The sequence below is a fragment of the Durio zibethinus genome, chromosome 14 (assembly GCF_047325235.1).
Source record: "Durio zibethinus cultivar Kanyao isolate XHJ-2024 chromosome 14, ASM4732523v1, whole genome shotgun sequence".
Taxonomy (NCBI): Eukaryota; Viridiplantae; Streptophyta; class Magnoliopsida; order Malvales; family Malvaceae; genus Durio; species Durio zibethinus.
Window position 1 is genome coordinate 8,914,607 of NC_143175.1, and position 23,852 is coordinate 8,938,458.

The 23,852-nt window shown below is 30.3% G+C and overlaps 1 protein-coding gene across 8 annotated transcripts; it reads right to left on the reverse strand.

Annotated features, from left to right (window-relative positions):
• Positions 1 to 2,020: 2,020 nt before the first annotated feature.
• Positions 2,021 to 15,883, reverse strand: LOC111293609 (CMP-sialic acid transporter 4-like). Of its 8 annotated transcripts, XR_016327485.1 has the most exons (17): positions 15,727 to 15,880; positions 15,395 to 15,562; positions 15,154 to 15,270; positions 13,838 to 13,894; positions 12,682 to 12,759; positions 12,415 to 12,459; positions 12,001 to 12,060; positions 11,737 to 11,859; positions 9,177 to 9,254; positions 8,839 to 8,908; positions 8,456 to 8,563; positions 7,075 to 7,208; positions 6,784 to 6,863; positions 3,446 to 3,522; positions 3,284 to 3,332; positions 3,103 to 3,168; positions 2,021 to 2,364 (listed from the first exon to the last, which is right to left on the reverse strand). XR_016327485.1 is itself a non-coding variant. In XM_022886405.2 (16 exons), the coding sequence occupies exons 2-15, from the start codon at positions 15,548 to 15,550 to the stop codon at positions 3,118 to 3,120; spliced, it is 1,206 nt and encodes a 401-aa protein (XP_022742140.1). In that variant the 5' UTR covers positions 15,551 to 15,562; positions 15,727 to 15,883; the 3' UTR covers positions 2,021 to 2,364; positions 3,103 to 3,117. The 8 variants fall into 8 exon arrangements, 6 of the variants coding, with proteins under 6 accessions (XP_022742140.1, XP_022742151.1, XP_022742146.1 ...); XR_016327484.1 differs by having other exon boundaries at positions 3,284 to 3,522; XM_022886405.2 differs by lacking the exon at positions 3,446 to 3,522 and having other exon boundaries at positions 15,727 to 15,883.
• Between the last annotated feature and the right edge of the window lie 7,969 nt (positions 15,884 to 23,852).

Consider the following 23,852-nt stretch of genomic DNA (forward strand, 5'->3'; position numbering starts at 1 on the left):
AAGTTACAACATGAGGTTGCTATTTTCGAAAACCAATTTGGGTTTATGCGAGGACGCTCCACAACAGAGGCAATTCAATTATTAAGGCTTTATTGGATGATTTTTAGGCGAGAAAAAAGTATCTACATATGATATTTATCGGTTTGGAGAAAGCATACCCCAAAAAATGCTTTGATGGGCTTGAATGAAGAAAAAAGTTCCTTTAAAGTACGTTAACATAGTTAAAGATATGTATGAATGAGTTGTTACGAATGTGAAAATGTTTGGGGTTGTGATTGATAGCTTTCCATTACCTCAAGATCACATCAAGACTCAACACTTAAGTCTATTTCTTTTTACATTAGTTATGGACGAGCTCACTGGACATATCCAATACAAGAAGTCATGCGTATGTTATTTATCGATGATATAGTCTTCGTTACTTAAACTAGTGATAATTTTAATGTGAAATTATAATTATAGAGGCATACACTAGAGTCTCTAGGCTTTAAATTGAGTAAATCTAAAATTGAATATATAAAATATAAGTTTAGTAGTTATAGGGAAACAAGTACTGGTGTAATTAAGTTGGATGGTGAAGCAATACCAAAGAATAATCTTTTCAATATTTGAGATCAATTATTCAAAATGATACTAAGATAGAAAGGGATGTATATCATATGATTTAAGTAGGATGAATGTGATGGCAAAGTGCATCAGTTTTGTTGTATGATCGCTACATACCTTAAAGTTAAAGCCAAAATTGTATAAAACAATTGTAAGGCCTATATTATTATATGAAATTGAGTGTTGGGCCATTAAGAAACAATATGAGAAGAAAATGAGTGTAACTAAAATGATGATACTTAGATGGATGTGTTGTAAGACTAGAAGAGATAAAATCATAAATGAAAAAATTTTAAAAAAATTAGAAGTAGTCCAAATTAAAGAAAGGATGAGGAATGGTTGTTTAAGATTGTTTGGACATGTGAAACGTAAACCTATCTGTATACTAGTTAAGAGAAATGAGTTTCTAGATTTATAAAAGACCAAAACTTTTAAAGATAGACCATGAAATATGAGAATACAAATAATAAAAAATGATACGAAAGTTAAGGAGGTAAATGATTTTTTTTTTATAAAATTGAGTGGCGCAAGAAAATTCAAAACCGTGAGTTGATATAATTTATTTTTTGGCTTTTCATACAATCGATCTCAGAATTATGAGATATAAAATCTAATTTAATGTTGTTGTTGTACCATATATTAACCATATTAAATCAAAATTGTTATGTTAGACTCTATTTGATCTAAATAACTCGTTACTATTTTCCAAACTAATCTTACGATTCATAACCAGTTATGTCACCTTGGATTACTTGTTTATGCAATTAGTAATCCCAGACCCTTTTAATTATTAATTCAATTTGAATTCATTATTTAATTTGGGGTATTCTATATCTTAGTGTTGGCTTGGAAAAAAATTGATAGAAAAACAATAATCAACAAATCTAATATGAGAAAGAGAGTATTGTATATCTTGCCCTCGTTTACAAATAATAAAAGAAAAAGCTAGCACAAGGGAACATTATCGCTCTCTGCAGTTGTTACCTCTGTGGTAGTATGGGCAATTTCTAGTATAGAATTAAGCAATGATGTAATAGTCTAACCCAAACATCATTGACCTAACAATATTGAAGGATGAGAAAATTTGGGCTGCTCATGCTCGTGCAAAGTGCAGATATTATAAAATGAAATTGATTGATCATGTGGGTGTGCAATAGAAAAATATACTCATGAAGTCGGAATTTCAACAAAGGTGGATGAAAAGATACGGTTAGCCAACAGCAGCTTATCATTTGCTCATGTTTGGGAGTGGAAATTGTACTCGTCATTTTGGGAAAACAACAAAATTAGAGCCGCAATTTTTTGGGGAAAAGCGCAAAAGGGGAAGAGACTCTGTCTTTTCTCCCCTTTACCACTCAACAAATCTAAACTCAATTCCTTGCGTATATGCAAGGTTTTCATTGGATGTCAAAAATTTCGAGGTAAAACTGCATAAAATTCATTCCATGTTCATAAATGATCACTGAGTTTAAAGCGAAATGATTAAGCTCAGCATGTAGTACACATGAAGAAAATAATAATTATCCATTTACTCGATGAAGAAGGAAGAAAAAGAAGAATTCTGTAATCCAGTATATCTAACTTTTCTTCTATAGCAGATCTTCATACATGTCGATGAGCTAGCCCACTCGTTTCATAGACCATGCTGTGGTATAGTGGGTAACTGATCCAACCATGAGATGAAGTAATGAATTGTGAATCATTAGATGCCATTTATTCTGTTCAGTTACTAAAAGAATGTATACTCCAAAACTGTTCCTGAAATCAAACCATTTACAAGAATTATATACGTCAGGAGGAAATAAAAAACAAAATCACTTAAATGATCATATCCTCTAATAAAACTTGGCCCGACCAATAAAAACCACCCAACCTACTCAAACCCTGGTGCAGTCTAAAAGCCAATTTCACACTCAAAGATATCAACCAAACCTGACCTAACCCAAACCTGACTCAACTTGAACTCAAAGTGACCAGAACTTGAAACTTAAATTAAGCATAAGTTAAATTCTTTTCTCATTTAGCATCTTAATTTAATTAAAAATGACATAGATGATATAAATTATTGTAAAAGATGGCCTGAACTCAACAATCAACTCAACTTGAATTTATTGAAAAAGTCGATGACCCGAGCAATGGTAATTGGAAAACCAAAGTGAGTTGAATCTGAGCACAAAACAACTCGAACCTGAAGTCAAACCAAAATTTTATGAACCTAACTAACCCATGCACAGAATAACCCAACCTGAATCCTACACGCCCAATTGCTACCTCTATCTTATAATATTAGTGAAATCCTGAGTTTTGAATATCTTCAAGTTCCGTGGAGGTACAAACAGAATTTATATTATGAGCGCCGGTTTCTTTTATTTGAAACCTCATGTTAGTTTTCAAAAGCCAAAAACGAATGATAAGCTCTAGACAGTGAAAAAAGAACAGAAAATTAAGACATTCTACTTATCAGCGAAGCCAATATTGCGCATCCATTATCCATACCCGATACATGTGAACCTAAACTGGAAGAAGTGGTCTTTTTCCCTCTTCATTAACATGATAACTAGCCTGGAAAAAAATTTTTAAAAAAATGCATTAGGAAACATCATTGTCAATCAAAATTCAAGAGGAACAAAAGAAAGTCAGCATATTTCAATAGAAAACAGCTGGTGAAAGCTCTCACATCTTCATTTGCTCCAGCAATCGTATTTAGGAAGGATGCATCCCTAGACCTGATAAGATATGGGCAAGTTAGTATCTTTAGTTTGCAGTGAATCAAACAGCCACAATATTGGGAGAAGTTAAGGTCACACAAAATGCCATGGTGCACTGACAGATACATAACCTGCTTGCATTAGAAAAGAATGCAATGAGCTTAAACTGGAGGCCTCTCTTTACTCTTTTTTTTGTTTTTCCTTGCACCTATTCCACATAAATATGCCAATACAAATGCCAACAAATGAACTGCATGAGATTTTTTGAGAAAATAGGGCAGTATATAGTCAGAGATTTGGCCAACTCGGCACAGCCCAGTGTTTGGCACAACATTATAGCTGGCCGTGCCAGCCAACCACAAAAATAAATATGGGTCTTGCCAGGCACAGTCCTCACTGAAAAATCCTTGGCCCATCCATTGGCCACAAAATATATATATATTCCTTTTTGTAAAAAATATAATTGATTTGCAATTTGCATACCAATTTTAATAAGTGGAGATGCTTATTTATATAGTCTTCCTTCCTTGCATTGGTTTTCTAAACAATGTGGGATACAAAGACCATGAACAAAAACTCTCCTCTATAACTTATTTATTGTCCATTTTTTAGGCAATTAAAATTATATATAATATTTTTTAAAATATTATAAAAGATTTTAATATATGTTAAGTATAATTTTCAATGTATTAATATTAAATTATGATTAAAATCTTATTAAAAAGATATTTAATCATAAAATAGTTTTCTTAGAAGGAATAAAGACAAAATACAAACAAGTATTTATTGAACATAGTTTGGCTTAAAATGGCTACTTCCATGGAAAAAGATGAAGCATTTCACTATGAATAAATAAATTTTACAAAGACTAATTAACTAAAAAACAATAAATTTTACAAGTTTAAATAAATTATTATTTTCTTCTAAAGATACAATTTCTTATGAGCGATATTCAACAATCAACCAATTTTTAAGGATACCACATGTTGTATGTATTCCAAAGAATAATGTTTTCCTAAACTTAACAAAGTGAGAACATTGTTTTTGAATCATATGGCATGCATGAGTGTGTAAAAATCATATTTTGGAAGTATGGAGAAGATGTTAATGAATGAAGTAAAGAAGGAGCAGTTGACTGCCTCATCAACCAATAAGCAGGCACAGCTAACTGCCCTAGCAACTGCCCATGTACAAATTGTCACAAACTCTCGGATGACATTTTGATAGAAAATTAGGCATGGGAAGTCGACTACTCTTGAGGGGCAATCGACTTCCCTATCCTAGAATGATAAAAATTGAAAGTTGGAAAGCAAGCATTCTAATGCCTTATATTGGGCATCCTATCAAAATCAAAATCAGTTTGCCTCTCCCTCAGTCTATTTTCTGATTTATGATTTGTGTTCAAGAAGTGAAGTGCCTTGTAATGCATATAAGTTCCTTAGTAAAACTATCTTCTTGTTCTTCTTAAAATTCATTTAAATTCTTACAATCATACAAAGTATACATAGAATAGAGATAAATTTTCTTTAATAAATTCTTTTACCTTGTTCGTATCAATATCAATTTACATATTAGAATAATAAGATTCAAGTTGAAATTTAACTACATTTCCCACTATGTGGCCAATTAGTTCTTTTAAAACTTATCATTTTTATAAATTTCATGTTATTATCAATTAAATATCTCGTCACACATAAATATCCATCTCCTTGATTAATGATATTTTATATTGTAATTTGTAAGTGATATTTTATAAAATTATTAGGCAATTTGATACACAAACCATTATATAAAATCTATATCATAAAAAATTACACATTACATAGATTTAAATAACTTTTTTAAATTATTTTTATAAAATAATTCTTTTACGTGCTTAAAAATTGATACTTAATAACTTTGAATATAAAAGTTTGAAAGAATAGATAACTTGTTTATATCAATCCCACTTTGGCTAAACAAGCCAAGAGAGGGGTGGTAAAGTCTAAATAAGAAATCCCACATTGGCTAGACAAGCCAAGAGATGGGGTGGTAAAATCTATAAATAAGTAATCCCACATTGGCTAAATAAGTCAAGAGAGGGGCGACAGTCTATAAATAAGCCCTCCCTTCCAAGCACTTAAGAATAAATTTTGATGTAAAAAATTTAGAAACCAATAAGTCAATGGTTTTTGAAAAATATGGGCAAAACATGGGGTGGGCTAAGTTGGGCTATGGGTCCTACATTGATAGGCTGTGCCATGGGCCAGCCCATGGCCCATCTATATGACCCATGCTGTATTGGCCCATGATCCACAAAATGCTCAGCCCAATACAGCACAAATATAAGGACCGTGCCTGGCCCAGCATGGGCACTGAAGCAAAATGGGCTGTGTCAGCACAGACCATAATGGTTTGAGCTGTGCCATGCCATGGGCCACCTGCCCATTTGGCTCTTCTAATATAGTGTCTATCGATCATCATAATCATTGGCACTTCAAAATAGTTGTTCCTTAAATGACCATCCAACCAACACTCTGAATAAGTTCCTCACAATTGTGCTGAACCACAGGACATACTTTTTAACTTAAGAAATGATAGTAAAAGCTTGATGCACCCCATAAAGCAGGAACAAAACTCAGTAACAAACGTTTTTATGCTTGATACCTTAGCTCCACTCTAAATACTAGACTAAAATCTGTTGTTTCAGACAGTAGGCATGCATTATAATCAAACAAATTTGACAATGTTTTTAGTCAGAATATGATCATTGACTCAAAGTAGGTATACCACTTATACGGTAATGTAAGACAGAGATGAAGCGCCATACAGTTCACCTCATCACAACAACATGGCTAGTTATGGTTATCTTAATGGTTTATATATCACAAATTGAAAATCCAAGAATAGGAAAAGATTATAGGACCCAAAAAGAAGAATGCTGAAAAAAATCTAACATTGTCAGCCAGGGTATTGGCATCTTATGATAACTATTGCACAAGATATTAAAATGATGCTTAGAATAAAGAAGGAAAATAAAGAAATAAAAGCATAACCATTTAACAAAGAAGGGGGGGGGGGGGAGAAAGACACAATTTCGTGATAAGCCCTTTGTTGACCCAGTGGTTGTTTGTATATGGAAAATTTATTTTTAGATGCAAGACAGAAGTCAATCTGATATGTGCACATCAGCAAGGTATAACAAGGCAACAAAGTCAGATGTTTGAGTCGCTTTGAGACAAGTCTTAACTCTTAAGAGCACTCATTATTCCAAGGTATCTTAGACCCAAAATTATCTGTTCATATTAACCCTCCTTTTCAAATTGCTCAAGATCAGAAATAGAAATAAACCACAGTTTTATCTCACTTGTGAACAATAAAAGAAAAAAAACGAACCTCTTGAAATCATAGATCCAGTTAATGCCATAATCAATATGAGTATAGAACAGTTTACTCATGGTCCACAAAGCATAAAGGAAAAATTGCATACCTCTGGCTGTTTTGGCTATCAACCATTTCCAAACTACTACTCTGTTGTTCATCTTTAACCTTTGAAAGTACTGAAAAAAACTGAAGGGAAGAAAATATATAACACAATTATATGCAGTCTCTCCCTATCGTCAAAGTGGCAGACAAAGAAAGCATAATAGTGTAGGAAATATAGACAATATATAGGTCAAGGTTACTGTGTGTACGTCACTGGACACAAACAGAAATGGTAAACAAAAGGAAAACCGCGTCAACAAGAGCATATATGAGCACCTATATAAGCTAAAATTACCTGATGCATGGAGATAATCACAACTGAGATTCCTAAAACAAAGTTCATAGTCAGGGTGTGACCAAACAAAATAGCAGATGCTATGCCAGTAAAAATTGTGGCAATAGTTGAGGAGTACTTTTTCAAGATTGTATCTGCAAGAACAAGATACCATTTTTAGAGAAGACAAAATACAAAAAATATGAGAAGCCTATTAGACAGTAAAAGAAAATAATAAATCACAATGCCACTAAGAATGCAAAGGTCAATGAGAAAAGAAGAAGCCTTTAAGCCAAACAAAAAAAAAAAGAGAAATTTAGTGAAAAATACTAAAATATGGGAAACTGGTTTGACAAAATTTCAGCAAGATAATCAACGGATAATGGTGTATGATAAAGTTATGGGTCTTAATTATTTAGCATAGCATCGTTCTCACATGAATTGCCCAATAGGGGGACTGTGAGTGTAGTCATAAAAAGTGGTCCAGATGTTATGCTTGACTAAAGAAAAAACTTTTATTCCTTTTCCTTTAACCTGAAAATAAAAAGAAAATGATTCACCGAGTATTCTCTGAAGTTCGTTTTCATATACCAATGATTCTTGACAATCGTGATCATCATCAGCTAAAACTTAATCAAGCCATCATGTAAAAGGCAAGGACATCATGCCTAATTTGCAGAATAGCTTAAAAGTTAGTCAAACGAGATATTAGCTACAGAACAGTTTAACATTTTACCAAAAAGGTTTTTTTCTTCCTGAAAATAACTTGCATACTAGTAATTTCCAGGTGTTTTCTTTAACTAAGGGCAGTAAGTGCTAAAAGGTTTAGATGCCTTACGGGAACTCTTTCCTTTTTCTTCTTTTAATCCATTGGCCAGTTCAGAGAGGTACCCTTTCCTATCCCTCTACTCCCTGACTATAACCTTGAATCTCTAACTTCCTCAAGGAAATGTTTTTTTTTTTTTTTGGTAAAAGCTTCCTTAAGGAGACTACCACCTGATGCCCATATCTCTTTACACATTTCCATGGCATCTACAACAGACACAATTGATGGTTGTGAAGTTTCCCATAAAATTTTCCATCAATGATGGCATATATTTAGGGGGTATGATACCAGCAGGACTTACTCTCTCTACAAACAACCTGGGAACCAAAAGCAGTTCAAATTAGAGTATGATTTAGTTTGTGGCACATGATCATGAAGGCATGAATGTAACCACGCCTTAAACTTAATGTTGTGTCCTTTTCATTGCTTTCGAACCAATGCAACCAATATAGATATGCACTAACTCAGGTATTTTTGCAAGGTCTTATTAAATTCAGTCCAGCAATCCCTTCATCTTCTTTGCCTCTTTTTCTATCACCTTACGGTCACAAAAATAACATATGCAGTGAAATTTACCTGCATATTTGAAGAAGAAAGATGATAGGATCCCTTGGGCTGCATTGTTGCATATTAAAAGCACGGTAGCCTTTGAATGTCCCTGCAGGATATCCAAGCTACTGGGACCTAAAAGCAAGATCAAGGAATTACAGCAGCTAGTCAACAAAAGGATTATGAGTGTGCTTAGAGCAATTTATATTGCCTTTAAATGGAATAATATCAGTACAAATATATAAAAATATAAAGGAATTTGTGAGATAATCAAGAAATAGCAACCAAACGAGAACAATCAAGCTCTGTTGATAATCATATCATAATTTCCACCAAATATTCAGAACTTATCATCAGCTTCATGCCACCGGCACCAACAGTAAATTCCATGCTTAGAGTCTAAGTCCTACCTTTAAAAATTGCAGTTCCAAGAATGGCTAGGAAATTGAACATGGCACCATATCCATAAAGAAATAAGTTCTGTGAAACACATAAAGCAACCACAAATAAATGGATGATTTAAACTAAAGGTCAAAGGCCAGAATTGTTAAACCGTTTAGCTATCCTTCAGCAAATTATTTTAATTCTCCCACAATCTATGCTATGTAAGACTACTTCAGAAATTTTCTTTTCCCTTTCCCCTAGTTGTTATTAAGAATCAATGCTAAGCCCATGACATATGTGCCATCCATTGCCCCACCAGACTAGTTCATCATTTGTACAACAAATAACACCATTATAAACTCACCTGATGGTAAATGCTTGTCTCAAACTGGCTCTTTAAAGCATACTCGTTAAAGACTGATGCCAGGGATGGAACAGTAACCTGCATTAATGTCTTGGAGTTAGGTTTCATTGTTTCACATTCTCCAGCATATTAGATACATTCTCTTATACATATAGCTAAAGATTATTAACACTGTTGTAGATACATTCTATTATACATATAGCTAAAGATTATTAACACTGTTGTGACAACAGTGTCTTTGTAAGAAGGCACAATTACCACAATAGTGCACACTTTATGATTAGTTTTCCCAGTTTGCATTTTCTAAATCTTTAGGATCATATGCAGGTTTCCTTCACCAGGTTTTTTTGGCGTGCTCTAGCAATTCCTGTAGCACTTGTATATTAACAGATGTCTTTAATAGTTAGTAACTTTTTTCCCTGAACTCCTAAACTATCTCTTGACTCCAGAATCCCAACCCTCAATAATTTTATTAGTCATTTATCAATTTATTCTTTTTTTTATTTTTTATTGATATATTAACATACTAGGGAGTAGGGATAATTATGACACCATCATAGTATTTGAACATGCTTAATAACTTGATTTGATTGTATTTGCTTCAAGTGTTTTACAAGACATGTATTTGAAAGTTTGCATTATATATTATAAGAATTTATTTGTAAATTTAGTTGAGTTCACACCTTATTAACTGGATTAATTATCTAATAATTTCTAAAAGATTGTCATTGATTTGTAAATTTCAGAGTGTTTTTAATGATTTATAAATTTGATCAAACAAACACCTTAATGAGTGCAATGGTTAACAAATAGTTTAAAAGCTGTAAACTTAAAAATTGCTTTTATCAATTTATTTGTATGTTTATATTATAGCTAAAGTTACAACAACAACAACAACAAACTAAGTCTTATATCTCATAACTCTAGGGTTGGCTATATGAAAGGCCAAAAAAAAGGAATCATGTTAGGTTGTAGTTTTGAATCTTCTTGCGCCACTCATTTCTATTAAAAATAACCTTTTCATGTACTTCCTTAACCCTCGTATCATATTTTATTACTTGCATCCACATAGAGGTGTAAATGAACAGAGCTTTCAATGAACCGTTCGTGAACATGTTCAATTTCTGTTCATTTATATTCGTTCATTAAGCTTAACAAACGTTCATGAATACCATTTTTATGTTCGTTTATTAAACAAACTGAACATGAACAAAAGTCTATTTGGTTTGTTTATATTCATGAACAAGTTCATTTAATGTTCATGAACAAATTTGATTATAATTTGTTTAAAACATTAAAAGTTGATTATCTTAAGATTTAATTTTTTTTTTATCAATCTACAAATTATCACATAAAATTTATATCATTAAAAAATTACATATGACAAATTAAAAATAACTTTTTAACTTTTTAAAAATATTATTACAAAATAACTCTTTTTATATGCTTAAAAACTAGATAATAACTTTGAATATAAAAGTTTGAAAGCATTGAAACCTATTGTTATCAATCCCACAAAAGCGTAAGAGCCAAAACAAAGTATGGGTAAAGTCTATAAATTCCCATCCTTTGCTGCTCATCTGTGCATATATCAATGGTAAAATTTGGAAGCCCGCAAGCCAATCCATCAATTGGTTGTGGGCTACACTTACAGGTTATAGTTGTGGGCTACAGTAAGCATTAAGTCTATTTATTGGGATTTAAAACAAGAGCTCGTTTGTGTTCGGTTAAAGTTCATAAAAAATAATTGAATCGTGTGCGAACACATGTTGTCAAATTCATTAAGAGCTCGTTCATTTATAAGCTTGTTTATTTTTAACCAAACTGAGCCTGAACAAGGGAGAACTCAGCTTGGCTTGGTTCATTTACAGCTCTAAATCCACCTTTTTCGTAGTCTACCTCTAGAAGCTTTGGTCTCTCCCAAATCTAAGAGCTCAATTCTCCCAACTGGTGCACAAATAGGCCTACGTTTCACATGTCCAAACCATCTCAAATGGCCTTTTCTCATCTTTTCCTCAATTCAAACTACCTCTAATTTTCCTCAAATCTCTTTATTTTTATTTTGTCTCTTCTAGTCTTACCACCCATTCATCTAAGCATCCTCATCCCGCTACGCTCATTTTCTTCTCAGCTAAAGTTAATTTTGTTAATTCACTTTTAATTTCTTCGAAAGACCAAAGGTTCAAGACAACCATTTTATATATAGTTTTATCTCAACAAATCATAAACATTCCTTAGTTATCCTCCATTTCATTACTATATTAATTTTTTAATTTTGATAAATATTCAAAAATCCCTCTCCCAAACATACTATTACCTGCTGCAACATGCAGGCACCCCTGCCGGCTAATTGCTAAAAAGCTGCTTAAGATATGTTTAGCTAAACTACAATCAGTAAAAAGCAATTTCTAGCTTTCTATGTAAGATCAAGGTGGGAAAAACATGCATCTTTGCAGTCCTACTGTACGAATAAGATCATTGCAGATATAATCCTTTGTGATAGAGACAGATCAAAGAGTTGCCATATCAATCGAGTGATGCAACTGTTTTAACAACTTACAAAAATTAGTGTGTACAAGTATGCGTCTGTTGCAATCGGAAGACCAAATGAAGTAGTGCCCTCCGGTAAAGACTGCAATTGGTTTATACTAATTCCGATAAGCAACAAAGCAAGAGCCTCCCACTGTTACAAATATGGACCAACACCACACGTGGATCAATTATAACCAAATAGTCATCACAAAAGCCCACATATTCTCCTTCAGTTTTTGGAGAATTGACTGTGATACAGTGCAATGAGAAAAATCTTTTTGTTCAAACTAACCTGAATAATAGAAAACCGCCGTTTCATGATCATCTTTAACAAGATAGCTATTACTAAAACCTGCATATGTTGGACAGCAGTGAAACAGACTCACCAACAATTCTCCCAGAAAAACCAAAAGAAACAGCAGGATTGTGTGCATGATACTTAATCTTTCCATGGAGGACAGCAGCATAAACTTTGTTTTCACCAATGTGTTTAACTTTTAGATAGAATGATAGTCATAAACTAATGGTAATCAGGATTCATCATACTCATTGATTGTTGTGGTAACAACTGTGATGAATACCCAAAAAAAGGAAATGAAGTTTTAAAGCATAAAACTCACCAAAAAATGCATTTTTTAGAGCATAAAGGAGATTGATTAGAACCTATTATATTTAAATAATCATTAAACATAATGTGATATGCTACCTTCAGGTTGCTAAGCATCTTCACTGTTGCAGGATTGAAATAAAGCTGCAATGGAATAACAGCATAATTGTTAGTAAGCAACTACCATTAAGAAACAACAAGCCAAAGAATATTAATAAGAAATTTTAACTGTGGATAAATTTTTAACAGACATACATCACATAGTTAAATGGTGTTTCTCAAAATTCTATAGAATTAGGTAATGCTTAAGTAATTCAAAATTTAGGTGACATGAAGAAAGCAGAAAGATCAGTAAGAAAACACCACCTGCATTACAAACTTTAGGTAATTATTAATAGCATAAAGTAGAGCTGGAACTGCAAGAAGCACATTACTTCGAGCAGCCTGTAAAAGTTGAGAACAAAGACAAAAGCACCTGAAGGTCAGAAAAATGATGTGGATGAATTACTACGGCTCGTATCATTTCAGAGAAGTGGAATCTAAGCAAAAACAATAAATTATCGATACAAAGGAGAATAACAAGCTTAAAAGGTTCAAAAGGACTTAATGTCACATGAAGACAGCTGCCTAGACCAAAATGACACTGCATTAATAGTAGTACAAATATTTTAGTTCATAGAATGCAATCCAAAGACACTTTAATCAAAAAATAAGATGACATAAACGGCAACATATTTTTCAGAAAACCCATAATAAAAATAAAGAGGTAAAAACATATCACCTATTTAGAAACCAAAGGAAGAAAATTTTGATGGTTCAAAGGAGCACAAAGACACCCACATGCCAGAAGATGCAAAAGTAAAGCATAAAGAAAACTGCCACTCAAAAACAAAGGAATGTCAACAACGTATCATTCACTCTAAAGAAAAATAAAACAGAATCCATGGCTCATCTACCATTACTCTCAATAAAACAAAATTCATGGCTCATCTACCATTAGTCTCATTAAAGACGCACGTTGCGTAACACTGTCTCACCAATTTTACCGCACAAAACCAAGAAAATTGATAAAACAAAAAAAGGCAAAATCCATGTGGGCAACTAAAAACATTTGGCTGACTTGCCGCATCTCTAGTTTCAGCATGGCCTCTTAACAACTGAAATTCTTCTAATGTCTTCTCCACCTTGACTGCCCAAAAATCTTAAAAGTGTCAACTAAGATCACAGTGAACAATCATGTTGGTATCTTAATTGCCTTTGTTATCAACCAGAAGGCATATATGGTTAAGGCAATTTCTTAATCAGTTTCACAGTTCTAGCCCTCAATACAATAGCATCCCATATCATTAGAACGAACTTCAAGAATTAACATTTAAACGACCAAAAAGGCCAACAGTTGGTCCTTAGTGTAAAACCATTGAGATTATTAATGTTACTAAAAATCAGTAGTGAAATTAGTGACACAGAAACTAATGATACAATTGCAATCAGAATCACAGATTTGAAGAAGTAAATTTCTTACCTGCACTAATGTAGAAATTGAGAGAAGAGATTTCTCCCCAACTTTCTTATGCTGAGCCTTTAAACAGAGAGAGAGAGTTAAATAGGAACAATAATTAAATCCAATGGATGTAATGAAAGAATTTAACAAAAAGAATCCCCAATAACATGTAGTAAAAAATAATTTATGGACTTGGAGTTCCATTAATCATTTGAAACGCAACTGTCCCTATTCCTATTGGATACTAATAGCAAGCCCGTTGAGCTCATACAGGCTAGGTTTAGTAACTTTTCCTAACACTGTAGGTCACTGAGCACAGCCACTTTTATTTTAGCAATCCCTCTAAGTTCCAGAGAGCGATCTCTTTCCATCCCTGCCACCTCTAGATTATCAGATAATAATTGGAAATGAACATAATCTATTTGTTCCTGCATGTCAGACAGTTTCTAGAAAAAGAAACAATAGTCAAGATGACATCTCCACTAAAAATAATTTCTATTCGTTTGTAGGCTATGAGAATTTCTGAATCAGATATAAAACAGCTTATAAAAATAATTGATAAATTTTGTAACTCCCCCCCCCCCCCTCTTTAGGACTTCTCAAGTTTCATGCACAGAACAGAGCTATTTTAAACACAGATTTCATGCATTAAGCAACTTTGATTGAACTGTTAAATGGTGGACCTCAAATTTAGTGGGATATGTTCATCATCTTATGGTGCTTCTGATACCTTTACATCATATGTGCATTTTCCTTTGTTCATGCCAACCAAGTTCAACTATTGCCCTATAAAAGGGCAAGTTATATTGAACGCACTCAGCTCTGTTTTCCCAAATTATTTCGATAAGTTGTAATAGAAAGACCTTTAAGTTTTCTTCGGCTTATTTAACCTAGTATAGAAAACAAATATAAATGAACCTTAAAATTCAACAGTTGCAACTAAGATTCAATTGAGAATACAATTCCATAAGGACAAGAGAGTTCATGCGGTGGATACTGAACTTGATTTAATGGAAAATACGGCTTTGCTAGGAAAAAATGGTACATGCCTCACAAAATTTATGATAATTAAAGCAGGAAAAGAAAGAATAAATGGCAGTAATACTCAGTAAAAAAGATTAAAAACTTCACAAGCGGGTTTACATGAATGCCACGAGTCCAATTAACTGCATATGTTAATTCAATCATTCAATGTTGACTTATTTATTTATAGTTCAATGAACACCTGACTAGCGTATAAAACAGTTTGTGGAGTTCTTAAACTCCACTGCCAGTATGTACAATAAAAGTCCCTCCTTATATTCTAGAGTTGCTGATTGAGAAAAAGCTAAAAGTACCTGGAACAAGAGCATAATAATGGCGAAAATAACTTTGGTCACCTCAGTGAGAAAGTTAACGCTAATGGGACTAAACTTGAAACCCCCATCCACCTTTGACATATAAACCAATATAGGCTGCAATAATTATATATATATATATATATATATATATAGTGTTAGAATGCATAGAAACCATCTACCCATATTGGTGGTTTAGGCAAAGTATGGTTTGTTTGATGGTTAAAAGAAAAGAACTGACCTGAAAACCAACTAAAATGCAGTCCCCACCGACCAAAAGAACATTGAGGAAACGAGTTTTGGAGGAGACATGGCTGCGGTGCCTGTCGTAAGCCCTCGAAATGGTTTTGCTATTCGTTGATGCTATTTTTGAATGGCAAACACTGCACTCTATCATCCCCACCTACACCTGCCCAACCAAAACAATAATAGATCAACTGCATTTTATATAAACCTATAAAATCAAATTTCATTTTTCAAAAGAAAAAAAAAAACCTAGAAAAGATAATTTGAAGCGGGAATTTCAGAATTTGGAGTGAAATTGGGAGGAAAGCAAAAGGAGAAAAAAATTACCTGAGTAGAATTAAGGGAATCGAAAGGCGAGAATGGCAGCAGATCTTGAGAGAAATGAAGCCCCCGATCAGAATTTGATAAAACAAAGAAAAAAAAGGAAACCTGAAAATTAAAAGGACAACAGAAACTTTGGATGTATGAAAATAAAGAGTTGGGAGGTACGATGTAACGTCACTCGCTGACTGCTTTTTTTCTTTTAGGACACGTAGGTTGGGAGAAAGTTAGATTATTATTTGTCATAATCTAATTTTTTGTAATTTAACTTTTTATTTTGATTTATAAATTTGATTTTTGAGATATTTTAAAATTTTAAATAATATAAAAAAATAAAGATGATAGTCCTAATCATAAATTTATCTCTCTCTAAAGCTTTTTAATATAATAAAAGAATATAAATTTATATCTCAATAATAATTTTTTATAATGTATTTTACCTTTAAAAATTAACATAATTACATGACAAATTAATATTAATTCTGACATGTAAAATTATATTTCAAATTACACGATTAGGTAAAACTATATTCTTAATCACACGATTGCATTTCTAATAATGATTTTGTGTATTTAAAATTTTATAAATTTAAGTATTTGTTTTCGATTGATAAAATTTTAGAAAAATAATATTTTTTTAATTATAAACGTAGTTGATTTTGTATAAAATAAAATCTTAATAAATTAAATTTTTTTCATTTACACAATATTATTATGTTAGACATGTAATCATATATTATATAATATGTTATAAAAAATTAATTATAATAAAAATAATATTTTTAAAAGAAAAACATAATAAATTATTTCAAAATTAAAATTTTAAGTTTTTTTTTAGTTTCATAAATGTTATGTTTTTAACATATAAAACATAATTGATCATAAAAACAATAATAAAAACATATAAAATGCAATTTATTATAAAAAATAATAATAAAATAAAATTTATATTTTTAATGTCAACAATGTTTCTTAGTATGAAAATATAATGATCGATAAAACATAATGTTTTTATATAAAAATATAGTTGTTGTTAGTAGAGTCAATATAATATAATATTTATTTTACTTTTAACTGTGTTTTGTATGTAAAAAAACATAGTAATTAATAAAACTAAATTTTGATTTATATTTCTCTAGATTAATGACTACGTTTCTTGTTATGAAAATGTAGTCATTGATAAACCATAATAATTGATCACTTGAAACTGATTACGTTTCTAAGATAAAAAAATATAGCTTTTGATGAAAATGTGAAAACAAAATATTTTTTAGAATTCAATAAAGACAAATTTTTAAAATAGAAAATACAATTTTTGTTGAAAAAATGAAAAAAAAATATTTTTTAAAATTCAAGAAAAACAACATTTTCAAGATAGAAAAATACAATATTTGTGGGTTGGGAATTTACACATCTAAATATTCCCATATTATTTCTCATATTTTCGTCTATTATAGACTAATAAGACATCCTAGTCCTCACTCATTATAGGCTACAAATGAAAATGATTCAATCTGAGTGAAAATGTTTCGCTAGCAAATACGGAAGTTATCACCTTATGAGAGCGTAACTACTTAACTTCCTCCTAATAAGGATAGAGCTCGGGTCTAGAGCTTATGCATTTGTATGTGCCTATGCAAAATGTGTAAGAAAATATACATGGCAAAATGAAAGTATGGATGTAACTAACATGCACTATTTTTTAAAACAATTAAAATTAAATATAAATTAAACCATTAAATCCAAAACAAGGGATAATACATGATTAATTTTTTGCCTAACTCTCAAAATTTTTTTTAGCTAAGTCACTAAGCTATTATAATTGTTTTTGGACCGTTAGATGAAAAGAATATAAAAACGAGAAAAACAGGAAGTCACTACTAATCTTTTTTGTTAAGTGTAATTGGCTACTTAAAAAGTTTATATTTTTAATAAAATAATAAAATGGGTTTAAAATTCATCAAAAAGCTAATTTTTGGTTTATGAAAACAAAATTGGGTTCAAGAGTACGGTTATGCATGGTGAAAGATTAACACCTTTATAGTACCCGTTTAAAAACAGTATCAATTAATTAGACATTATTTTTTATTTTGATAAAAAAATATTTTAATTTGAAATTTAATAATAAGTTCCTTCATTTTTTACAGAAGAAAATCAATTTTAATATAAGTTTTTGTTTAGGAATATTGTGAAAATTTTTAAGTTAAAGAATTACCATATAATCTTCAAACATTTAGATAGAATTTTAAAGAAAAATTTGTTCACCTAAGATTCACCATGACATTCCTTGAAAATGAAAATAACATTCTTTGCAAATAATAATTGTTGGTATCTCTCAAACATCTAAGTAGAATACCAAAAATTATTTCACTCAGAATGCTATTTTAGTTTTATTTCAAAATTCATATTTTCGAATAAGATTTTTCATAACAAATTTTATGTAGAAAAGTAATGGTATTGCAATTAACAAACAATCGACAGTGATAATCAAAAGATATAAATATGTAAAAATGAATACAAACAATTGTTTAAAGATAAATAGATGCGAATGGATGCTATGCTTGATAATGAGATGCGATTTCAGGATAATGAGACCACTCGGACTCCCTAACCTTTATGCAGAGTTTAGGTATGATTGTTTATATTTAAAATCATGTTTTTTATTTCTATTACGTTGTTTAATCTTATTATTATTGGATTATGGAATTGTACGAAAAGCTTGATGAAATAAGATTTCCTAAATACCCCATACTTTATGTGATATTCAAAAACAGATTACTTCATATGAGATTTTCATATGAGTCTTTTGATTTTTTGGGATGGTTTCAAGTGTTTTAGTTGGATTTAGGATTTGGATTAAATTTAAGGTTTCATGGTTAGGGTTTTAAGGTTTTAAGATTTTGGGGTTTTAAGATTTTAAGGTTTTAGGATTTTAGAGTTTTAAGGTTTTAGGATTTTGGGGTTTTAAGGTTTAAGATTTTATGGTTTTAGGATTTAAAGCTTCAGAATTTAGGGTTTCATCATTTTAGCATTTTAGGAAAAAATAGGAATTATTGATAATCTGAATATCTTTAATCATCCCCAAAAAATAGGCAGACTTTCAAAATAGATTTGGTTTTCAATTTTTTTTTTCCTTAAAAATATTTTTATGCATTATGAGACAATAAATGATGCAAATGTAAACTAAAAACAATTGGAACAACCAATTTAATCTATCTTATGCATATTTAATCCTATACTTTTTTTTATCATTTCCTTTTCAAAATAAAAATCAAGAATGAAAGAAAATTTATTTATTAGTTATTTTGTGAAAGAAATTTTTTTCTAATTTCTCAACATCTAGGCGAAATTCATGAAAATTAATCTTTCAAAACATTATTTAAATTCCTTCCAACATCTAGGTAGGGTTTTCAAGATCATTTTTTTTTCATATAAATATTGTTCTATTTTTTCCTAAAATTTCTTTTCCAAAATATATTTTGAAATTACAAAATTGGTTCAATTTATTTCTATTTAAGAATTTATACAAATTTTTTATCAATCTTAACAAGTTTATTTGTAAAAGTTTACAACATTATATATATGCATGCAATAATATAATAAAATAAAATGCGAGAAGAAAATATATCAAATAGAGTCTCTTGGACTTAAACCCAAAATGATCCAAGAGAGAAGCCTAATTTAGGAGATATCTAATTAGGCTTAGATTGGATCAGGCGGGTTGGATCAGGTGAGAAGACCAAGTCTAGAAAAGCTGAGTCATGAGTCAGGTTAAATTGACTCATTTTTTTTTTACATTATAAGAATTAAAAACCATTTTTTATTTCATTTCTTCTTCTCCTATTTAAAAAAAAAAATTATTTTCTTCAAAAAGAAAATCCAATAACCTACCTAAGCCTAATTCCTGACCAAACACCATCGTTATCACAACCACTTCCCATTATTGCCGTCGGTTAACACCTCTTGACCTCCAAAAAATGCCTGATGCTCTTTTTTTTTCTTTTCTTTTCTTTTTTTCTTTCTTTTTTCTTTTTTTTCTTTCATTTTTTTCTTCATTCTTCATTTTTTTTCTATTTTTTTGGTTTGACACTTCTAGCCAAGAACTTCTTCAACCATTAATCTCTATTCTTTTTTTTTTCTTTTTTTTCCCAAACCGAAATAAACATTTTTTCCTTACTATGGTAATAGGTTCTTAACATGAAGACTGTGGTGATTTTTTATTCCTTGATGTGTTTTTTTTTTGTGATTTTTCACTTTTGATTTGGACTTTCAGTTAGAGGTTTTTTGGGTGAAATTTCTTATGTTTTTTTTTTTTGGTTACTAGATAGGTTTGGATTTGGCTAGGTATAAAGTGAAGCTTGTTGTGTTTAGAGCTGGGGATGATTTTTTCTTTGTCTTTTTGTTTTGGTAAGGGATGGTATTTCAGTTGTTATTTTCTTTTTTGGTAGGCTCATAATGGTTTTTGGTAAGATGTTGGATAGTTTGTGGGTTTTATGATGGAATATGGGTTTCGATGATAGAAGATGAATACTAGCAGTGAATGGTGATGGAGATGTTATTTCTTATTGATGTTAGTGGTTTCGAGTTGGTTAGCTATTGGTGATAATGGTTAGTTTGGGTAGTGAAACTGGCAATAATAATGATTCAAAAGTTTTCGATAGTCGATGGAATTGAGAATTTTTTTGTTCTTCCCATTGTGAAAATTGGCTTCCTTTTGTGTATTATTTTCTTTTTTTTTATCGGGGATGACCAAGCAAAAATCTTCTTGTAAAATGATTTTTTTTTCTAAAAAGTAATTGTAAATTTTGATTTATTGGTACAATAGTTTAGAGTTTAAAGCCTTTGATAAATTTTTGTTGCAATTAGATGGTAAAATGTAAAGGGAAAACCAATTAGCCAAAAATGAGGCAACCATCCAGAATCACCGGCTTGAAAGAAGAGCAAGCTACTGATTTTTATTATTTTGTTTCCTTTATTTTATTTATTTAGTTATTTATTTTAATTAAATTAAATTTGGGCATTAAATTATATTTCGACTTTAAGACTAAACTTAGACTCACATTAACTTGTTAGCTTTTAAATTCATATGATTAAATTTTGAAATGACCTAAATTTAAAATTAGGTTGGACTTTAGTCCATGCAAAATAAAACAAAAAATCACTAATCTGAAACAAGCCCAAACAAATTCAATTCAATTTGAACATTTTAATTGACCCAAATCCAAACATTCAAATCAAACATAAAATCAAATACATTTGAATCAATCCGGATAAAATTAAGTGTCTACAGCTAATAGTTTTATGACCGTTAGATAAAAAAAATTTAAAATCCTCATTTAATTTTAAGACTCTCATCATTTCTCAAAGGCATTTTTTATTTTTTGCATTTCAATTTTATGTCATCGAGCATGCCTACTTTTTTGTCCTTTTATTGGCATTAGCTTTGATGATTGAATGTTTTGTGAAGAAGTAATAGCTTAGGATGATTAAATGTTTGGGGTCAGATAATTTGTACAAAAAACACCTAAATCTCTGCAAGTAATTAATCAACACATTTACAACCTTGTCGCAAGTACAATAAAATAATAAATTGCATTGTTTAAAAAATATTTCATGGAATTTAGTTATTAAATTACATATTTTTCCTGTATGTAGGTAATGATAATCCGCTTATGAACAAAACCCTAAATCCATCTTATCTAGATGATAGGTAGTAGCCCTTTAAAGACTTTCAAACAATTCTGATGAATTCAACAACTTCAGTAGTTGCTTAGGTTGGTGAAGCAGAAGGAGCCTATAACAGTGGATAAAATCTTGTCAACAATTCATTGTTTATAGTTTCTGATATGCTTAACTTGACCTTGGGAACATTTCCTATGTTAATTGACTTGTAAAAGCTTAATTTGATATGAAATTCTTTGTTAGATTTTACTAATTAAACAAGTATTTTGACCAACTTGGGATGGCATCATCTTACTTTAGGGAGTTATTTATTTATTTCGAGCACCATGTTTATAGGCATTCAATCATAGATATTAATTTTTTTTTAAGATTTGGTACAATGATGATAGTTTTTGACTTATTTTAAACTTGAGGATTATAAAATAATTTGGTTGTTGTTCTATTTCAAATGTTATTAAATATTTTTACTTTTTTATGTATTTTTACTTTATATGAAACCATATCATATTATGATTATAAATAAATTAATATTAAAAATTAAAAATATAATTAAAAAAAAGTTTTTACCAATGCTTTAAAATTTATACCGATGTATTTTACTATTGAAATATTTCAAGCTATACTGACAGTCATCATAGACTATCGATAAAAGTTAAAACATGTAAGGTTATATTGATGGGCATTGACTGTTGGTAAAAGATATATTGATGAATACATCATCGGTATAAGTTGAAAAAAATTAAAACATAAAAGTCTATACTAACAGGAATAACCGTCGATAAAAGTTATAATACGAAAAATACAATAGTTCTATACTAACAACTATATATATAGTGACGGACTAAAATCGTCAGTATATCTCTGTAACATATTTCGACAGCTTAAAATCGTCAGTATAGCTCTATACTAACAAGGGATATATTGATGGTTATAAATTAATTGGAATAGATATTTTGATTGTTAGTATAAGGTTTATTATGCTATACCAATAGATTTTTAAGTTTTACTGATGATTTTTTTAGCGTTAGTATAGAGTAATTTTTTTGTAGTGAATAGATCTCGGGATCGGGTCTTTAAATATAATAAGACCACCCAAACTCCCTAATCTTTAGATAGACTTTAGGTATGACTATTTATATTTAAGATCCTATTTTTTATTTATATTCTTTTATTTAATCTTATTATTATTGGATTAAAGAATTGTACGAAAAGCTTGATGAAATAAGATTTCCTAAATACCTCATACTTTTGGCAGCATTTGGGAACATATTATTTTATATGAGGTCTTCATGCAAGTCCTTTGATTTTTTTGGATAGTTTCAGGCATTTTAGGTGCATTTAAGGTTTGGATCAAATTTAGGGTTTCATGGTAAGGGTTTTAAGGTTTTAAGATTTTAGTGTTTTAGGATTTTGGGGTTTAAAGGTTTTAGGATTTTAAGGTTTTGAGATTTTAGGGTTTTAGGATTTTAAGGTTTTAAGGTTTCAAAATTTTAAGGTTCCAGGGTTTTAGGTTTTATGGTTTTAGGATTTAAAGTTTCAGAGTTTAAGGTTTCATCATTTTAATGTTTTCAGGAAAAAATGAGAATTATTGATGACTCAAACATCTTCAATCATCCCTAACATTTAGGCAAATTTTCAAAGTAGATTCAGTTTCTAATTTTTTTTTTCCTTAAAAGTTTTTTTATGCATAATGAGACAAAATAAATGATGCAAATGTAAACTAAAAAAATTTGAAACAACCAATTTAATCCATTTTATAAATATTTAATCTTATACTTTTTTTATCATTTTCTTTCCAAAATAAAAATCGTGGATGAAAGAAAATTTATTTATTATTTATTTGTGAAAGAAATTTTTCTCTAATTTCCTAACATCTAGGCAAATTTTGAGAAAATTAATCTTTTAAAACATTATTTGAATTCCTTCAACATCTAGGTGGGGTTTTCAAGGTCATTTTTTTCATATAAATATTGATCTATTTTATTTCTAAAATTTCCTTTTCCAAAATACATTTTGAAATTACAAAACTGGTCCAATTTATTTTTATTTAAGAATTTATACAAAATTTTTTATTTATCTTAATCATCCACAAACAAGTTTATTTTTAAAGGTGTACAACAATAAATAAATGCATGCAATAACATAATAAAATAAAATGAAAGAAAAAAATATACCAAATAGAGTATCTTGGATTTAAACACAATATGATCTAAGAGAATAGTCCAATTTGGTGGCTGTCTAATTAGGCTTGGATTAGACCAAGTAAACCAGATTAGGTGAGCTGATCGAGTATGGAGAAGCTGGGTCATAATCGGGCCAATAGGTCCTAGGTCAGGTTAAATTGACCCATTTCTTCTTCTCACTTTTTTTTTTTACATTATAAGAACCAAAAATCATTTTTTATTTTATTTATTCTTCCCTTATTTAAAAAAAAATTCTTTTCTTTAAAC

Bases quoted from the DNA above. Each gene is read 5' to 3' on its own strand.
- LOC111293609 (XM_022886405.2), bottom strand. From the start codon at position 15,550: ATGATAGAGTGCAGTGTTTGCCATTCAAAAATAGCATCAACGAATAGC. The intron at 12,061-12,414 runs GTAGCATATCAC...CAACATATGCAG, and splicing joins AGATGCTTAGCAACCTGAAG to GTTTTAGTAATAGCTATCTT. The intron at 3,333-6,783 runs GTATGCAATTTT...ATATCTTATCAG, and splicing joins GATAGCCAAAACAGCCAGAG to GTCTAGGGATGCATCCTTCC.